The sequence below is a fragment of the Gymnogyps californianus genome, chromosome 3 (assembly GCF_018139145.2).
Source record: "Gymnogyps californianus isolate 813 chromosome 3, ASM1813914v2, whole genome shotgun sequence".
In the NCBI taxonomy this organism is placed as follows: Eukaryota; Metazoa; Chordata; class Aves; order Accipitriformes; family Cathartidae; genus Gymnogyps; species Gymnogyps californianus.
Window position 1 is genome coordinate 124,432,418 of NC_059473.1, and position 15,476 is coordinate 124,447,893.

At 47.5% G+C, this 15,476-nt stretch overlaps 1 protein-coding gene across 1 annotated transcript in view; it reads right to left on the reverse strand.

The window, feature by feature from the left end:
• Nucleotides 1-864: 864 nt before the first annotated feature.
• Nucleotides 865-15,476, reverse strand: part of GATA4 (GATA binding protein 4) — a 29,901-nt gene continuing 15,289 nt past the window's right edge. Inside the window, 5 exon segments of the mRNA XM_050893821.1 lie at nucleotides 865-5,255; nucleotides 6,390-6,532; nucleotides 6,806-6,893; nucleotides 8,072-8,197; nucleotides 10,914-11,083. Coding sequence (XP_050749778.1) covers nucleotides 5,073-5,255; nucleotides 6,390-6,532; nucleotides 6,806-6,893; nucleotides 8,072-8,197; nucleotides 10,914-11,083 — 710 coding nt within the window. The 3' untranslated portion in view covers nucleotides 865-5,072.

A 15,476-nucleotide genomic window follows, 5' to 3' on the forward strand; every position in this document is an offset into this window, starting at 1 on the left:
CCCCTGCAGCAGCGCAGCCCCTGCTGGCAATGTGATTTTGGCCTGAGGGGGGTCTCTCTGAGTTCGGCTGGAAGCATTTAGGCTGAACAACAGCCTACTACGCAAAACGGTGTTAGTGAGCACACCAAAAAGATAAGTCATGATGGTATTAAAGTGCCCTGAGGAGCTTTTCCTCTCTCTGCTGTGCTAGGGGGATTACCTGCTGCATGGAAGACATATTGGGTGCTTTTCCCCCTTTGTATTAAAATCATAGGATGGTTTGGGTTGGAAGGGACCTTGAAGATCACCTAGTTCCAACCCCCCTGCCATCGGCAGGGACACCTTCCACTAGACCAGCTTGCTCAAAGCCCCATCCAGCCTGGCCTTGAATTGCTCCATTGCTGGGTCTGTCACTTCTGGTGTTTGTCATCCTGCGCTGGCCATCCCAGCTCCTACCTAAGAGAAGGGGCTCAGTGTGGCTCCTGGGCTTGGAGGCAACATTCAGTCTCCTGCAATGACTCATTGCTTGGGTGTCCCCAGGTCTGAGCAATTAATTAACCAATGATTGTGCCTCTCATTAGAATCTAACATTTATTTGGAAAAACATTTCCACCATGAGGGTGGTCAAACGCTGGAACAGGGACCCGAAGAGGTTGTAGGATTTCCATCCTTGGGGATATTCAACGCTTGACTGAGCAGGACCCTGAGAAACCTGATCTAGTCCCTTCTGATTTAAATTACTCTGTAATTCTATCATTATGAGCTCCCTAGGACAGGACCCACTGCAGCGTTGCTTCTCCAGGTGCACTGCATATGTGGTCATTTACCCCCAGCCCTCTCCAAGAAGCCCACGAGGGTAGTCAGAGTCAAGCAGCAGCCTTCTGGTTTTATTATCATTGTTTTATTTCCATTAGTTCTAAAGGTGTAGAAGTTACGTGGATTGGTAGCCATACTACTTCATAATATATAGTTTTTTAGATCTTTAAATAATTACAGCTTGTTCAGTTGGTTGGTTTCCCTCTCCCCCTTACAAATAAGTGTCTATTTCCATGGGACCTTCCCAGATGACCTGGGAAGCTTCAAACTTTATACATGGGGGGGGAAAAAAGCAAAACAGAACACCACCCCTGACATAGTCACAGCTTCAGTGTTACATTAAGAGTTGTTGATCGCTTTTAAAGCTCCCTTACAATATTCCTGAGCTCCTCCTGATTGCACCCTCTCCAGTCAGCCCATAAGATTGCAAGGAAAATATGGATCTCTTCTGATCAATTTACAAAAGAAGAACTGAAGTGATTCAAGATATTGCACTTCCACAAAGAGGAAAGACATTTAGAAATGGTTAAATGACCTTTCTACCCCTCTGGCTTCCCGTCCTGCTTCTCATCTGCTCATTTCACTCCGGTGACCACTGAGCCATTGCAAAGGCCTGGCTTGGCACAATCAAACCTTGTGCTGCAAACCCTTCGACATCAAAATTTGCATGTGTGATTAGTGATGACCTCTAAGGGAACAAATCCCACTAAACGCATTTATATACGTGCTTAAGTGTTTTGCAGGACTGGGCCCTTGCCTCTTACTCCTCAGGGCAGGGATGGTTCTTGGTCCTGCATTTGTGTAGGACCTGGCCTGGTATGGTCCTCACTAGGTTCTCCAGCCACGCTGCAATGAAATAAATTACAGCAATAATAATAGCAATAATTATCTTGCCTAATAAGTGTATCTAATTTCATTAGCGAAACAGGCTCTAAATGCCTCCCCCATCATGGGAAGGAAAGCAGAGCTCAGGTGGAACCCAGAATTTTGTAAGTTGCCCCTCCTGCTAGAATGAGCTGAGTGTCCTGAAACTGGTAGCACTTTTATCCTCTCGTCCTGTGAGTATCCCTTCACCTGTCACTTCTGGTGTTTGTCATCCTGCGCTGGCCATCCCAGCTCCTACCTACCAGAAGGGGCTCAGTGTGACTCCTGGGCTTGGAGACAACTTTCAGTCTCCTGCAATGACTCATTGCTTGGGAGTCCCCAAGCCTGAGCAATTAATTTACCAATGATTGTGCTTCTCATTAGAATCTAACGTTTATTTGGAAAAACATTTCCACCATGAGGGTGGTCAATAGCTCTACAACAGTTTTGGGTGATTGAAAGGAACAGCAGAACCAGGCGCATCTGAACTTCTACTGCTTGTGGTGCAAAAGGGGGGACAAAAGAGTTAATTTCTACCACTAAAGAGAGACAAGTTGTCCTCACAGCCCCCTTAGCCTCACCTTCTCAATGCAGACGACTTGTTCTGTTATCAGGGTCCTCGTAAATGCTCCTCACTGCATTTCAAGAATTATTTTTAAGGCTTTGCGGAAGGCTGAGAACCAGTTAACAAATCTCTACCATGGTCATTTAGATAACCTGAGGGAGCATAAGGCAAGCTTATGTCCTGCAGAGGTTTTCCCCTCTTGCATTGCAAACAGACTCCTTTATGGCATCTCAGAGTGTGTTTTAAGGGCAGGAGAAAAAATGCAGCCAGGGAGTTTAGCTCTGAGGGCAGTAGGAGGAGTGCAGTAATAAGGCAAGGTGGACAGAGCCTCTGGGAGCATCCGTATGGAAAGAGAAATGAGGCGTGTGGTTAGTCCGGACTTTAGCTCCTCTCCAGGAGGCCACCGGCTCCCCTCCCTCTCAGGTTGTCCAGGGTAGTTCTAGGTGTCTCAAATGTGTGCATTAGCCAAGTGGCATCTTTGTGGTGCGTGCTTCTCTGTTACGGACAGGAATTCACAGCCAGATCCCAAGAGACCTCAGTTGCCATTTACAAAGGAATATAGGTCAAGGAGGAGGCTGGCTAAAGACCTGCACGCCCGGGGAGAACTGCCTTTATGTTTTCACCCCAAATTCATATTTTTAGGTGCTATTTCTGGCCTCTTCTCTGCAGCCTACCACACCTGAGCAGAATCGCAGCATTTTATTTATTTTTATTCATGTTTCATGAATGTCTTTTCCTTGTCTGTAATTAACACTAATGAGGCTAGACCCTGCATTAGCTCAGCAAGACAGAGTGGAAACTCTGGGGCAGACACCATCCAGCCATTCCCATGGCGTCACTGCCATGGTGTTTTTCTCTGAGGAGTGCAGAGGCTCTGTCACCCCTCCAAAACCCTGCAAATCTGAGTTACGCAGAGCACAGGGAATGTGGAAGGGTCCAGGTCTCTACTGTGACTCCAGTCCCAGTCTTTATCATGACCAGTCCAGTTGAATCCTTCTCCTTAAAGAAGCTTTTCTACCATCAGGAGGAAAATGGCGAGTTCAAAGACAACACAATGCCATTCTTTTTCTTCAAACATATATGTGGCTTTCCTCTTCGCCAAGCCATGTATCTTGGTGTTTGGGTGGAAACACTCTCTGTGGGAATGTTAAACAGTGGGAGACAGAGGATGGCACATTTAGGAGGGATGCACGATCCCTATTCTAGATTTTCACTTGGTAGTTCCGTACTTGAGTTCTGGATGCAGGGAGGAAAAGAGAGGAGCTGGGAAGGCAAGAAGAGTAACAGTTTGGGAGTGGACAGAAACAAAAGTGGAGAATCTTGTAGGATGAGGTCTCCCAGAAATTCTCTGCCTGGACAGGCAAAGCTGTCCCTCCTCAGAAACGTTGATGAAAACGTCATGGCAAGCATCTGGTGAAGCACTTAGGCTGCGCAGGGGAGCTGTGGCATCTGCGATGCTGGAGTTTGTTAAGCGCATGCTAGAGAAAGAGCAGTCAGGGCTAGGTTAGGTAGAATTGATCCCTTTGGGAAAAGGGAATGAGTCGGTGAGCTCTCAGCATCTCTTCCAGCTCCATTTGCTAGGATTCCCTGGTTGCTGAGAGCCTTATGGGCAAGAAAAAACACGAGTCTTGTTTAATACTCATGCATGAATGGACTTATGCTTCTCTTGCAGGCAAGCAAGTCTGTGCACATGCTTGGTAAAGAAAACGGCCCCTGCCTACCTCCATTAGAGGCTGAAGCCCTTGCTTGTTGCAAAAGGTGAAATCCTAAAGGGTTAGATGTGTGAAGTGGTCACGAGCCAGCTGTTAGAAGGAAAGTGGGCACTCACAGTACAGCCAAAAATAAATGACAATCAGATTTCATCAATGACATCAAAACCAACATAAAAGTATGCAAAATAATTAAATTAGCTGTCTCAAAAGCAATGGCACAGCAGCGTTAGAAGAGCATCTTTCACTTGCTGTGCTCTTGAATAATCTCTGGGCCTGGCTTGTAGCTATCCGTAAGGGAGGAGCCCAGCAATTTCCTCCAGGATTTGATGACCAACATGGGTCTCCTCTACCTGCTTCCAGAAGGTTCCTCCTTCCCAAATCCTGCTTTGACTTTGGACAGACCTTCTCCAGGCTCAGCCAACAACCTTTTGGAAACACAGTCCCATGCTTTTGTAATGATAAATAGGAAAGGAGTTACTAAATACGGACATTCATTAGCTTTTCAGACCATCTAGGAAAATGAAGACAATGCTCTAGATGTGTGAGCTGAGGATGTTTGGGGGGGAGGGTCTCTTTTTTTCTCTGCCCTAGATCATATCAAATCCACTAAAGCCACCACAGCATGTCTAGTGAAGTCTGTTCAACAAACTGTTCTGGAACTGGCTCCATTTGGTGAAAGATCACTGAATTTGGGAAATGAGAAGATGGTGGCATTTTCTTCTGGTCAGGAAAAGAACAGATGGTGACAGAAGAAAAATGTATCTCTGCTCCACCATTGTCTGAGTCTTAAATGCCAGGTATTTTTAAATAAACAAAACTCAAGAACTGTGTCCATCTTTGTGTTTCTGGCTATTTCACAGAAGGCGGTGACAATCAAATAGAGAGGCTCATTTAAAGTGGGAAAAAAAGGCTTCAAATCCATTAGTTACTTTGAGATTTGAGTCTTCTCTGTTCGTTGTGTAAGAGCTCTCCTAAACCTCAGATAAGTCCTCTTTACCTCTTTGCTGGAACATCTCACAAGGGGAGAGAAGGCAGGAGAGCAGGGGAGGTGGGAAACAGCATTGACTTGATGATTACATGGCATCTTCTTCATCTCTCAAGTGGATCAGCCTGAAGTTCATGGGTAGAAGACCAGGTTATGCAGTTATGATATCCCCATGGTTTTCAGCTAACACCAGGCTGTTCCAGGAGTCCTGTTTGGAGCTGGTTTGTGGAGACTGGCCGATAGCTGACTGGTAAGCCTGCGGGGAAAGCTTCAGAGCTGAAATCGCAGGGTGAATAGATGATCCATGTCCGGACATGGCAGAGACTGAGAATGCCTGTGGGAAAAGGAAAATCCTGTGAACAAAGCTTCAAACCATAGGGGACCATATGAAACCCTTTACGGGGGACCGGTGCTATTGTAATAACATGTCTGCGGATTTGCTGCAGATTGCAGCTTATGCATGATACTTTGGACAGGCTCTTTCCTTCTTGTTCTAAACCCTGTTCTTTCCTACTACTGCATACAGGGCATCTTGTTCTCTTCTAAATGTCAGAAATGATCATTTTACCTCCCAAGGCTTGAGATTTCATTGGCCTTGGGCTCTCCTGGCTTTCAAATGGCCTCCTGTGGGTTGCAGGACACGTGAACAGTGCTGCGAAGTGTTGCAGGTGCGGGATCAGTCCAGCACAACACTCAACCACGTATTTTTTTTCTCCAGGGAGAAAACTGGAGTTCCCTGTACGAACCCAAAAGGCAAGCAACTATCATATACTGCTCTGTCTCTTAGTCGTGCTGTGCGATGGGGATGATTAACCAAGGCACAGTTATTAAACCTGCACACAGATCAGCTTCCAGATCTGGGTGTTGCTCGGCAGGATACGCACCTTGTGTGGATGCAGTGCTGGTCCCAAGACATCTAGTGGTGGGTATGGTACAGAGCACCCCACTTCACCCTGCAGCTCTCTGCCCTCACGCTGGCTTGCTTTACCTTCGCGGGGACTCGACTCAGATTCGGGCTGTATGAATTTATTCTCCTCACATTGCATTTCTCGTATCGCTCAACACACAGCCAGCCAGTGCAGAGAAAGTAGGGTAACATTGCCAAGTTTTTCCTTGCTCAAGACAAATCGAATCAAATCATAAAAAGGGAACGGGCATTTTCTTGCTACGGGACCTATATAGCTGCCCCCCCTAGAAGGAATTTCATGTTTTCAGCAAAGCTGCTGCTTCTCGTTGTCCATTCAGAACTGCCACACATCAGTAAAAAGCTATATTGTGCTGCAGACATGGCAACAAGAATGTGGGGGTTTGCCCCATCCCAGAGGACAGATCTCTTACTGTGAACTCTTAAACCCCTGGGTTGAAAAGAGGCAGCCTCTTTCCACAGAGGTTTTGAGGATGTTCTTCTCACCATGTCTACCGTCCTAGTTCCCATCTTTGTCCCGCTGCCAGCATCTCCCCTCTGTACCTGAGAAATTGGGCTGGGGTGCCCGTAATGAGATGAGAGCCCAGGTTCTGTTTTTATGGGGCGCATTTCCTCAGTGGTCGTGGCACTGCTGCTGCTGCTGGTGGAGCTGGTGGTCGGGGTAAGACTCTCGCTGCTGGATGGACCTGTGAGAAAGCAGACAGTAAACCAGGCCCTTCCCAAAGACCTTTCGGTACAGAGCTGAACCCACCCACCCAAAGTTAGTGTAGGTAAAAATAATAATAAAAAAAAAAATAGTGGGAAGGGCTTTGTTACTTCTGAAAGGCATTGAGACATCCCTCATTTTTGAAGAATCAGCCCATTTTGTGGTTGGGTGTCTGACTCACAGGACATGATGGTCAGAAACACAAGTGCACACACATATACGCATACAATAAACTCCCTCGTTCAACACTTACCTGCTGGCGTCTTTGTTTTGTTAAGGTTCTTTGGCTTGCGCTTCCTTGTCTGAATGCCCTCTTTTCTCATTGCTAAAGGCCTTGGAACCTACAGAACCAAATATAAAAGCACATTAGTTTCTGTATGGCCATAAGGTCATCTAGGAGAACATGATTCCAGCTCTGCCTCGTAGGCTCCACAAAAACCAGCTGATTTAATTCAAAGCAAAAAGATGGAGCCCAAAGTGACTGGTCAGCACTGCTGTGTGAAGAGATCTGTCAAAGCTACACGATGTGCATCCAAATGGGAATAGGTAGGGCTTTCACACCATAGGTATAGAGTGTTCTAAGGCCAGAAGAGAACAACAGCTCAGGTGATTTACTGTTTAACTCAGAGCAGAAGATGTCTTTCTGGCTAATGCCTGCTTTCTGGAAAGGTACCAAGTCTGTGTGGGGAGACCTCCCTTAGGAACTGATCCCACTGAGGTAGTCACCCTCATGATCAGAAACACGCTGGGATTTCTAGGAAGAATTAGTTGGGTTAGGTAAGGCTTCCCCTCATCCACCTTGTCTTCCAGCTTTGACCTGTCTCTCATGAATGCTCTTCCATCCACTCTGAAGCACTGGACATCATTAAGAGCATGGATGTGTATAAAAACCCCAGGAACAGCAATGAGAAGCGGAACTGGGGTTTGCTACTAAGCAATCACCAGGGTGTTGAAGGCCTCTGTCTCTGCCATGGAGACAGTGGCCCCGTTGCCGCTGACTGATGGGAGAAGGACTGGAGATTTGCATCTTGAAGTCCTGCTATGCCTTGGACTCCAACAGGACTCTTCTAGATATATCAGTCAGACATGACATAGATACATGAAGCCCCCACTGACAGGAAGAGACTATCTGGACATCCGTGCAAGAAAAGTCATCTATCAGTCCCATGACAAGTCTACAACCAAGTCTTAGCTGGGATCTGACACCCCGTGTGGAGGAGCTCAGCCCTTCTTTGGGCTTCTGACTCAGATTTTTCACTAAAGTACCTGAATTTAGGTGGGAAGAATCGGGGCCTAGTTTTATTGGGTTTTAAGACTTTGATGCAAACGGTAGCTAATGTGAGAAATGCCCTGTGTCCGTCACCCCTTGCCAGTATAAACATGATGTAATGTTGAGGGGGACTAAAGCCCGTAGGAAGAACAGCTCCAAGAGAGCACGGAGCTGTGCAACGAAGCCAATCCCCAGCTTGGTGCTATCGATACCCTCCCCATTGAGAGTAAAGATCAATGAAGGTGTTACCCCATGGAGCTTCATGTAGAGACCGCAGGCATTACAGACGGGCTCTCCCTCGGCGTTTCTGCGCCAGAGCGTGGTTGTCGTTGTGTGGCAGTTGGCACAAGAGAGGCCAACGCGGCGGGAAGCCGACTGTGAGAAAATGCAGAGGAAAAAAACACATCAGCCCTCCACTGCTGCCACCAGTGGCATCTCAGATCCCAACGAGCTCGCTCCAGCACGCCTCAGGTTTTCCTCTCCTCTTGCCTCTCTTATTTCTCTGTCTTTTTCTCTTGCCTTGCTGCAGTGGATAACACAACTGCCTTTTTCTTCCCCTCTTGCCTTTCAGCTTCTCCTCCGCTGCCTTTCCACTGCCTCCTACCTGCCAGTGCTGCGCAGACATCTCAGCTGTCCTGGGGCATCTCAGATGATGCCAGAGACATCACCTGAACAGAGCCCCAGATCTCCAGCGGGTCTAGTAGCAGCTTAGAGCACATGCACACACCTACGGTAAGGTGTCTGGATCTCAGACCGTCCTCCCCTTTCAGGCTCCCAAGCCCTTCACCTTCCAAGCATCATGGCATATCCCGGAAGATGTTATCAATGCCATGAATGTTACATACTCCTTGCTGGCTTTGCGTGATGTTGCTCATGTGGCTTGAGGGGGAGATAAGAAAAAGAGTGCTTCCCGCAGCATCGTCTTCCTAAAGATAAAGAGGGATAATTAATAGGAATCCCCACTAATGAAGCCGTGCAGGGAACAGGCCTTTTGAAGTTCCCTTTCTGGGTGAACTGGTTTAGCCAGGCTCAAAAGGCCACAGGAGAAAGACAATGGGCTTGAAACCATATAAAATACAAGTTTTGAGCTTGGAAGCAGAGTGGGAGGTGGAGGAAGAAAAAGCCACAACCTCCATGCCTGCCTGACTCTTCCCAGCATCCTTCAAAGCTCGGGTCTTAAGAGGCTGAGGATACAGTCTGGATGGGCTGGGGTCAAATTCCCTCTTTGCTTGCTGATAAACTGGGGACTGAACAGACGTGCTAGAGCTGTGTGAAGATGCCTGTTCTCGCAGTGCCTGAAGAGGAGCCTATAGGGAGGAAATCTGGTGGTCTTGGACATCTCATCAGCTCTGCAGATCTGAACAGCATAGCTGGCAGCTGTATAATGGGGTGAAAGCCTGGGAGATGAGGACCTGGCAGCTACCAGGGACTTCCTCTGTGATCTTTGCCACAGCTTTCTCTCTGTGTCTTCTCCCTCATTATAAAACAGAATCAGTTAATCTATGGCAGCAGGACAATAAAAATTGAAATTCAAGTACTTCTTAAGACTTCAAAAGCTGGAAGCCCCTTTGGTGCAGAGAAACCAAACTCTTCTTTAGTTGTAACCTCACCATGTATTAGCTTCAATCGTTGGCCTTTGTAAGTGGACCAAGAGCTTAAAAGAGAGCTTGCAGCGAAGGCAAAGATCTCCCCTTGCAGCGCTCTCTGGCATAGCTCAGTCTCTGAAAAAAGGGGTTACACAGTGACAGATTAAACCCAATCACTTGTACTGAATATACGTATTTAGGTATACCAGTTGGCATTACTTTAACCACATCCCTACATTGCATCCCTAGACATGTCCTTCTTTTTGTTCATGGAAATTCTCTTCTAGAAGAAAAAGCAGAAATTTGGCCATTTTTGCAAGATTTCCAGATTGCCAGCTGCCCAGCCAAGTGACAAAAGTGCATGCGCAGATCTGCACAGCTCACGCGTTTATATTTCTCACGGGGTTTTCCAAACCTTACTCCAAGGCTGTGCAGAGTTAACAGCATGCATTGCTGCTTGCTGTAAAGGACCAAGCCCGGCACCCAACGGGCCATCCCTGCCTACACAGATGTGCCCAAGGATAACACGTAGACCAGAAAATGAAAGAGGGCAAGGGCCTGGGTGCCAGGGTGCAGACGCTGCCTGGCTCAGTCAGTGCAATGTCTAAGAAGGGGTTTTCACAAGAGGGCGCTGGGTGGCTGTGGCTGGTGGCAGCGCTCAAGCTGCCAGTGTCATTTTTGACACTTGCAGGGGATGGCTGGGTTTGGGCGCAGACAGGTCTGGGCGATGCAGAGGGCAGGCACGTTGGGAATGGAGCCTCATGGAAGACAAGGAGTGGGGAAACATGGGCCTCAGGGATGGCTTGCTGGCTCCTGGGGTCATGATGGACCCGTGTCCCTGGGGCACAGACTACAGAGACCTTCCCAAAACCCCTCACCAAAATGGGCAGGGACAGGCAGGATATCAACACCGAGATGTTCTCATCCCCCAGGTTCCTCATGCATACCCCATCCTGACCCCACAGGCTTTGAGATGCCCTGACCCGCCAGGCTTTAGGATGCTCGGACCTGCCCCACAAGCTCTGCTTCAGCTCACCCAACGGAGCTGGGAGCAGGGTATCCAGAAAAGGTGGCCAGTCACCATGAAGTGAGAGGGGTCACCCAGTAGTGACCGGGGAATAAGAACCCTGAGGGTAAGAGAAGATGGACTGGTAGTGTGGTGGAGCTGAAAAGGGTTTCCATTTGTCCTAATATGCCTACAGGGATACTAAAGCAAAGACTGGCTTTTGCTAAACCGACACCAAGGTACTGCCCCGTGTCCTACAGCCCCTTCCACTGCCTGGCCTGGGTGTCTGCAGAACTAGTCTGGACAGTACAAGGTCTTGCAGTGTACCAAGCACAAGACAATCTGGCTTATTTTGGAAATCTGGACCAAAACCACCTAGGTTGGGCAGATGGGGACCCAAGGAGCTGAAACACCCCTGGCATCTCCACCTAGCCGAGTTCTTTTTGCCTCATCCTCGCACGCAGCCTTGCCCCACATGCGTTGTGTGATCTTGACTTACCAGCCTCCTCTGAGGTTTGAACAAGGGCCGGTTGATGCCGTTCATCTTGTGGTAGAGCCCGCAGGCGTTGCAGAGGTAGTGCCCCGTGCCATCTCTCCTCCAGAGTGGGGTGGACATGGCCCCACAGTTGACACATTCTCGCCCCTCTGAATAATCATCAAAAAATTCTGCTGCCATGATGGGAGAGAAGGGAAAAGACTTGGTTAATTAGGTGGCCGTACATTTAATTTCTGGTCTGGTTCTCAATTTAGCCCAGAAGTGACATTTCAAGAAATCACAAACATTCAGATTTCATAGGTTGCAAGAAACAGCTCTTCCTTTCTCAAGGAAGCCCCTGGGATTATTGGGAAGAGGAACCCCTTTCCCTGCCATACAATGTTGGCTGCAGGACTTCTGTGGCAGCAGGGATGTGCTGGGACACAGATACAAGGAGACAGAAATAGAAACCTTCCCTTCTGCTCTGACGTTATCCAATTTTCAAGATTGGATATAGCCAGGGCAAACAGACTGGGGCAGGCGAACAGCCGTGTTTACGATCGAGACAAATTGCCTGCGACCACGGACAAACACAAGCCTGGACCCACAAAGCAGAACTGCCCAGAGATCAGACAGCTGCCCAAGCATCTCTCAACGGGACTCAAGCAGGCGTGGGCAGGGAAAGCCATGCCATGTGCCCTGCAGGACTGCTCCTCACCCGGCCCACGCCAGCTCCCACCCAGCCCCTCTGCAGAGGGGAATGGCTGCAGAGAGCCAAGGGGGAGAGATGTTCACGTGCCTTCGCCCTATTCTCTGCACGAGAAACATATCCTGAGCTACAAGAATGCACATGTACAGCTCAGGCTGGCGGCTAACAGACATCGTTGGGCATTCACAGGTGTCAGAGACTCAGCTTTTGATGCAAATCTCCATCGTGCTTGATGACACTCTCCAGGGCTTGGTGCATTCACCCACCACATTCCTGCTTCATCCTCCACCGGGGCCCGGCTGCAGCCGTGATGTGAGGGTGAGGACAACTGCCCTGGGCTGGGCCAGTCCAATCCCTCTGGCTATGGCAGGTCCATATCATCTGCAACGCGGTGCAGAGGTCAACACAACGCACCTCGACTGCATCGTCATTTGGAAAGACACAGGTCAGCTGGATACAATGCCCTTGAGAAGCCAAGAACTTCACCTAATAAAATATGAGCATCAGCTATAGGCCTTGCTGAGATGTAAATATAGCTGCATCCAGCTGGCATGGCCCTTGAAAATGTACGTTCCTGATGGTGATCCCACCTGGAGAGTATCAGCTATTGAGTTCAGCTTGGGGATGTATTTCTTCTATTACAAAACCATTCCTTCCTGCACATGGACACGTTCTGTTGTGGGCACCAAAAAGGGAACACTAGATGGTAAAATAATTGGGGAGAAGAAGAAAAAGACAAATGACAGCAAACGGCTCCATTACTTAGCGTAGGCTGGGAATAAACCAGGCTGCTGAAAAAATTCCCAACAAACTGCAGCGCAGAGGAGACGTTTGGAGGATGGCAAGAGCTTTGCATCAGGACCTTCAGCCATTACAGACCAGCATACCATTAACTCTTAAAATGTTATTGTGCATCTTGCTATATTTTGTGCTTGTCCACCTGCTTGTTATATGAGTATCTCAGCTTTCTGCTGGAAGATGATAGTTCCCCAAACAGCAAACCAACAAAATCTGGCTTCTTGCCGATCTGTGTCTCAATCCCACGTGGATTCTCTGATATCTAATAAGGGTTACGTTCCAGCGCCAGCCTTATTTTCTCTTTTCTCCAGATTATTTTTGGAAAACCTGTAGGAAACTACATAACCATGAAACAGCCAAAGAATTAAAAAATTACTAGAGTGGCACCAGTAAACAGAGACACAGAGAAAAAGATTCACGTGAGCCTAATTCTCCCTAGAAAAAAAGGCTAAAAATGGCAAGAGATTACACTGTGTGGCCATGGGGAAATACCAGTAAAACAGCAAATGAGTGTACCCAAGGGGCTCGGGAGCCAGAAAAGAAGGAATCCAGTATCTTCTCAGCAGTTTAGGAAAATCTCATTACCTTTGAGCAATTCTGGTGGTTTAGGAAAGATGGGAATCTCTCCAGGTGATTTTTGTACACGTGGATTCAGTGATACTGTAACCATAATGCCTCACTTTCCCCTTTAAAATCACCATTGAGCTGCAGCCAAAATCTAGATCAAATAAACTTCCTTTGAAAAGAGAAGGGATTGGAACAGCTGGTCAGGAAAGAACTCATTTCCTTGAAAAATTTCAAGAAAGGAAAACATTTCACTATTTTGTTCATCTTAGAAGTTGTTGAGGTTTTTGATTATCATTTTCCAAAGAAAAAGCCACATTATTTTCACAGTAATTTTCGTCCTGTGAGAAAATCCCTTCTTCCTTGAAAATAATTCAGTTCAAACTTGTTGACATAATCCAGGGAGAATTTAGCAGAGCAGAGGAGTCCAAAGGTAACAGTTGAAACTCTTGACCGATTGAGTTGTGTCTGTGACTAATTACAAAATATCATATTTCCTGGAGATTTTTCCACCAGATAATCAAAATCTGAAAGTTTTTAATCGAAGAAAAAGGACAAAATTCCTAACAGTCCCTCAGAAATGTTAAGAGTTGGACTAGCTCTTGAAGAAGAAGGTCCCTCAAAGTGGGTATGATAAGAAGAAATGTCAAGTATAGGAATACTTTTGTTTTTAGAAAAAAAACAGAGGATGTGGAGTTGAAACCAGGCAAAGTGTAAGTCTTTGATTTTCTGACAATAATCAAATTTGCTACTGAATACTGAGTGTTATTTCCTAAGAGTTTGTGTGACACCGAGCTCCACTGTCCACATTATTTTCACTGTTGGTTTGTAATCAGACATCTAAAATGCCAGTACAAAGCAGTCTTGAGACCTGCTCCCTTTGCTCTCCTTTTTCGTCTGTATTTGTTTGAGTTATATTCTTCACTACTTGTTTGGGGGTTGGTTTTGTTTTTTTTTTTTTCAGTTTCCATGGGATTTGGACTGGAGCTTCTCTCTTGAGGGACTTTCACTGGTTTAAGTTTCAAAAAAACCTCTTCAGCTTCCGTAGTAATAACATTTGTGTGATTTTCCCCTCTCAGCTGTAGACAAAGGTGATCCTTGTGAACGTTAATAAACAGGAATCACTGGTGCTCGAGACGGGGAAGGAACAGACTTTGTTCCCAGGGCACACTGAGGCTCCACGCAATGGGTGGCTCTCCCTAATCACAGCCCTCATGGGGCGATATCAGATGGGTGCGTCCCTTGCGTGCACCACCCAGTGCTGAGTCAGAAGATGACATCTGCAGAGTGCAACCTCATTAAAACCATTCCCGGAGGCCCATCAGAGCAGAGGGAGCTCCTTGACCTCAAGAGATCTCACCTGGAGGAGAAATATCCTTTCCTGCTTCAAAGTATGCTTGATGATGGCAAAGGATGTGTCTTGGACACTACTGGATACTGGCTCGGAGAAGATGATGTAGGCTTAGTGCATGCCCTTTAGTGAACGAAGGGCATTTGGGCCCCAGTGGAGAAGTGGAAGGCAAGGGACTGGATTTCTTTCTAAAAAAGGTGCTGTAATTTCATAGCATCGCTAAACTCGGGGATAAAGTTGCCAAGGGGAGCTTTCTGAGCTGACCTTCTGGCTACACAGGTGAGACATCCCAGCTGCTCTTGAAAACTTGAGGGTCCACAAAATAATGAGAAAGTATCACCTGAAGAGCTGCAGCCCATGCAGTTTGATGTGAGTGGGTGTCCAAGACGTAGGAAACCCAAACGTTCCCAGGGCTCAGAGCCCACGGGAACCGTGATCCACTGGCAGGCTGAGCTATATTGGGCATGGAGGTCACTGGGCTTCAAGCGCACTAATTGTTTAATTTGCCATCGTTATTAATAAAGGGGATTAAGGAGGCTCCCCGGGAAAAAGCAGCAAAGTGTTTTCTTGGCTTCCGTCTCGGGGCTGGAGCTCTAAATCCTGGCATTATGAGATCCCCTGACACTTACTCCTTGTACTTAGCAGCCGGGAAAGGAAACATTTATTCAGGCAGCAAATTGCCCAAGCAGCTCCCGGAGGGCCCTGAACAATGCGGGGGGAAGGAAAGGCTCCCCCAGTCGCACTCAGGGCAATAATTTCCGTTTCGTGGCACAGGAGCCGCTGCCTGATAATGGAGATTTATGGGTCCGTCCGGTGACCTCTGTAATAGCCTTTCTGCTGGAAAGATTTACTCCCTCTCCCAAAGCCAGGTATGGCCAGCACTGGGACAGGGTTGAGGAAAGGATAACGTTTGCTGGTTAGGCTGAGAAGGACACCGGCCCATGGCTGGAGTAGCCTCATGTGTGCTGAATGGCCTCATCTTCCTCTTTGAACGTACAGCTCCCCCAAGTGCCTTTGCCTAGCCCTTATCTTGGATAATGTCGGTCTTGGGATCATTCAGTCCTTTTTATGGGTTGGGTCCCTGGCATTGACTAATGCTAATGGCCTTCTACTTAAATCTTCGTAAGACCCTACCTTTAGTCCATGAAAGAGCTTCTCACATGAG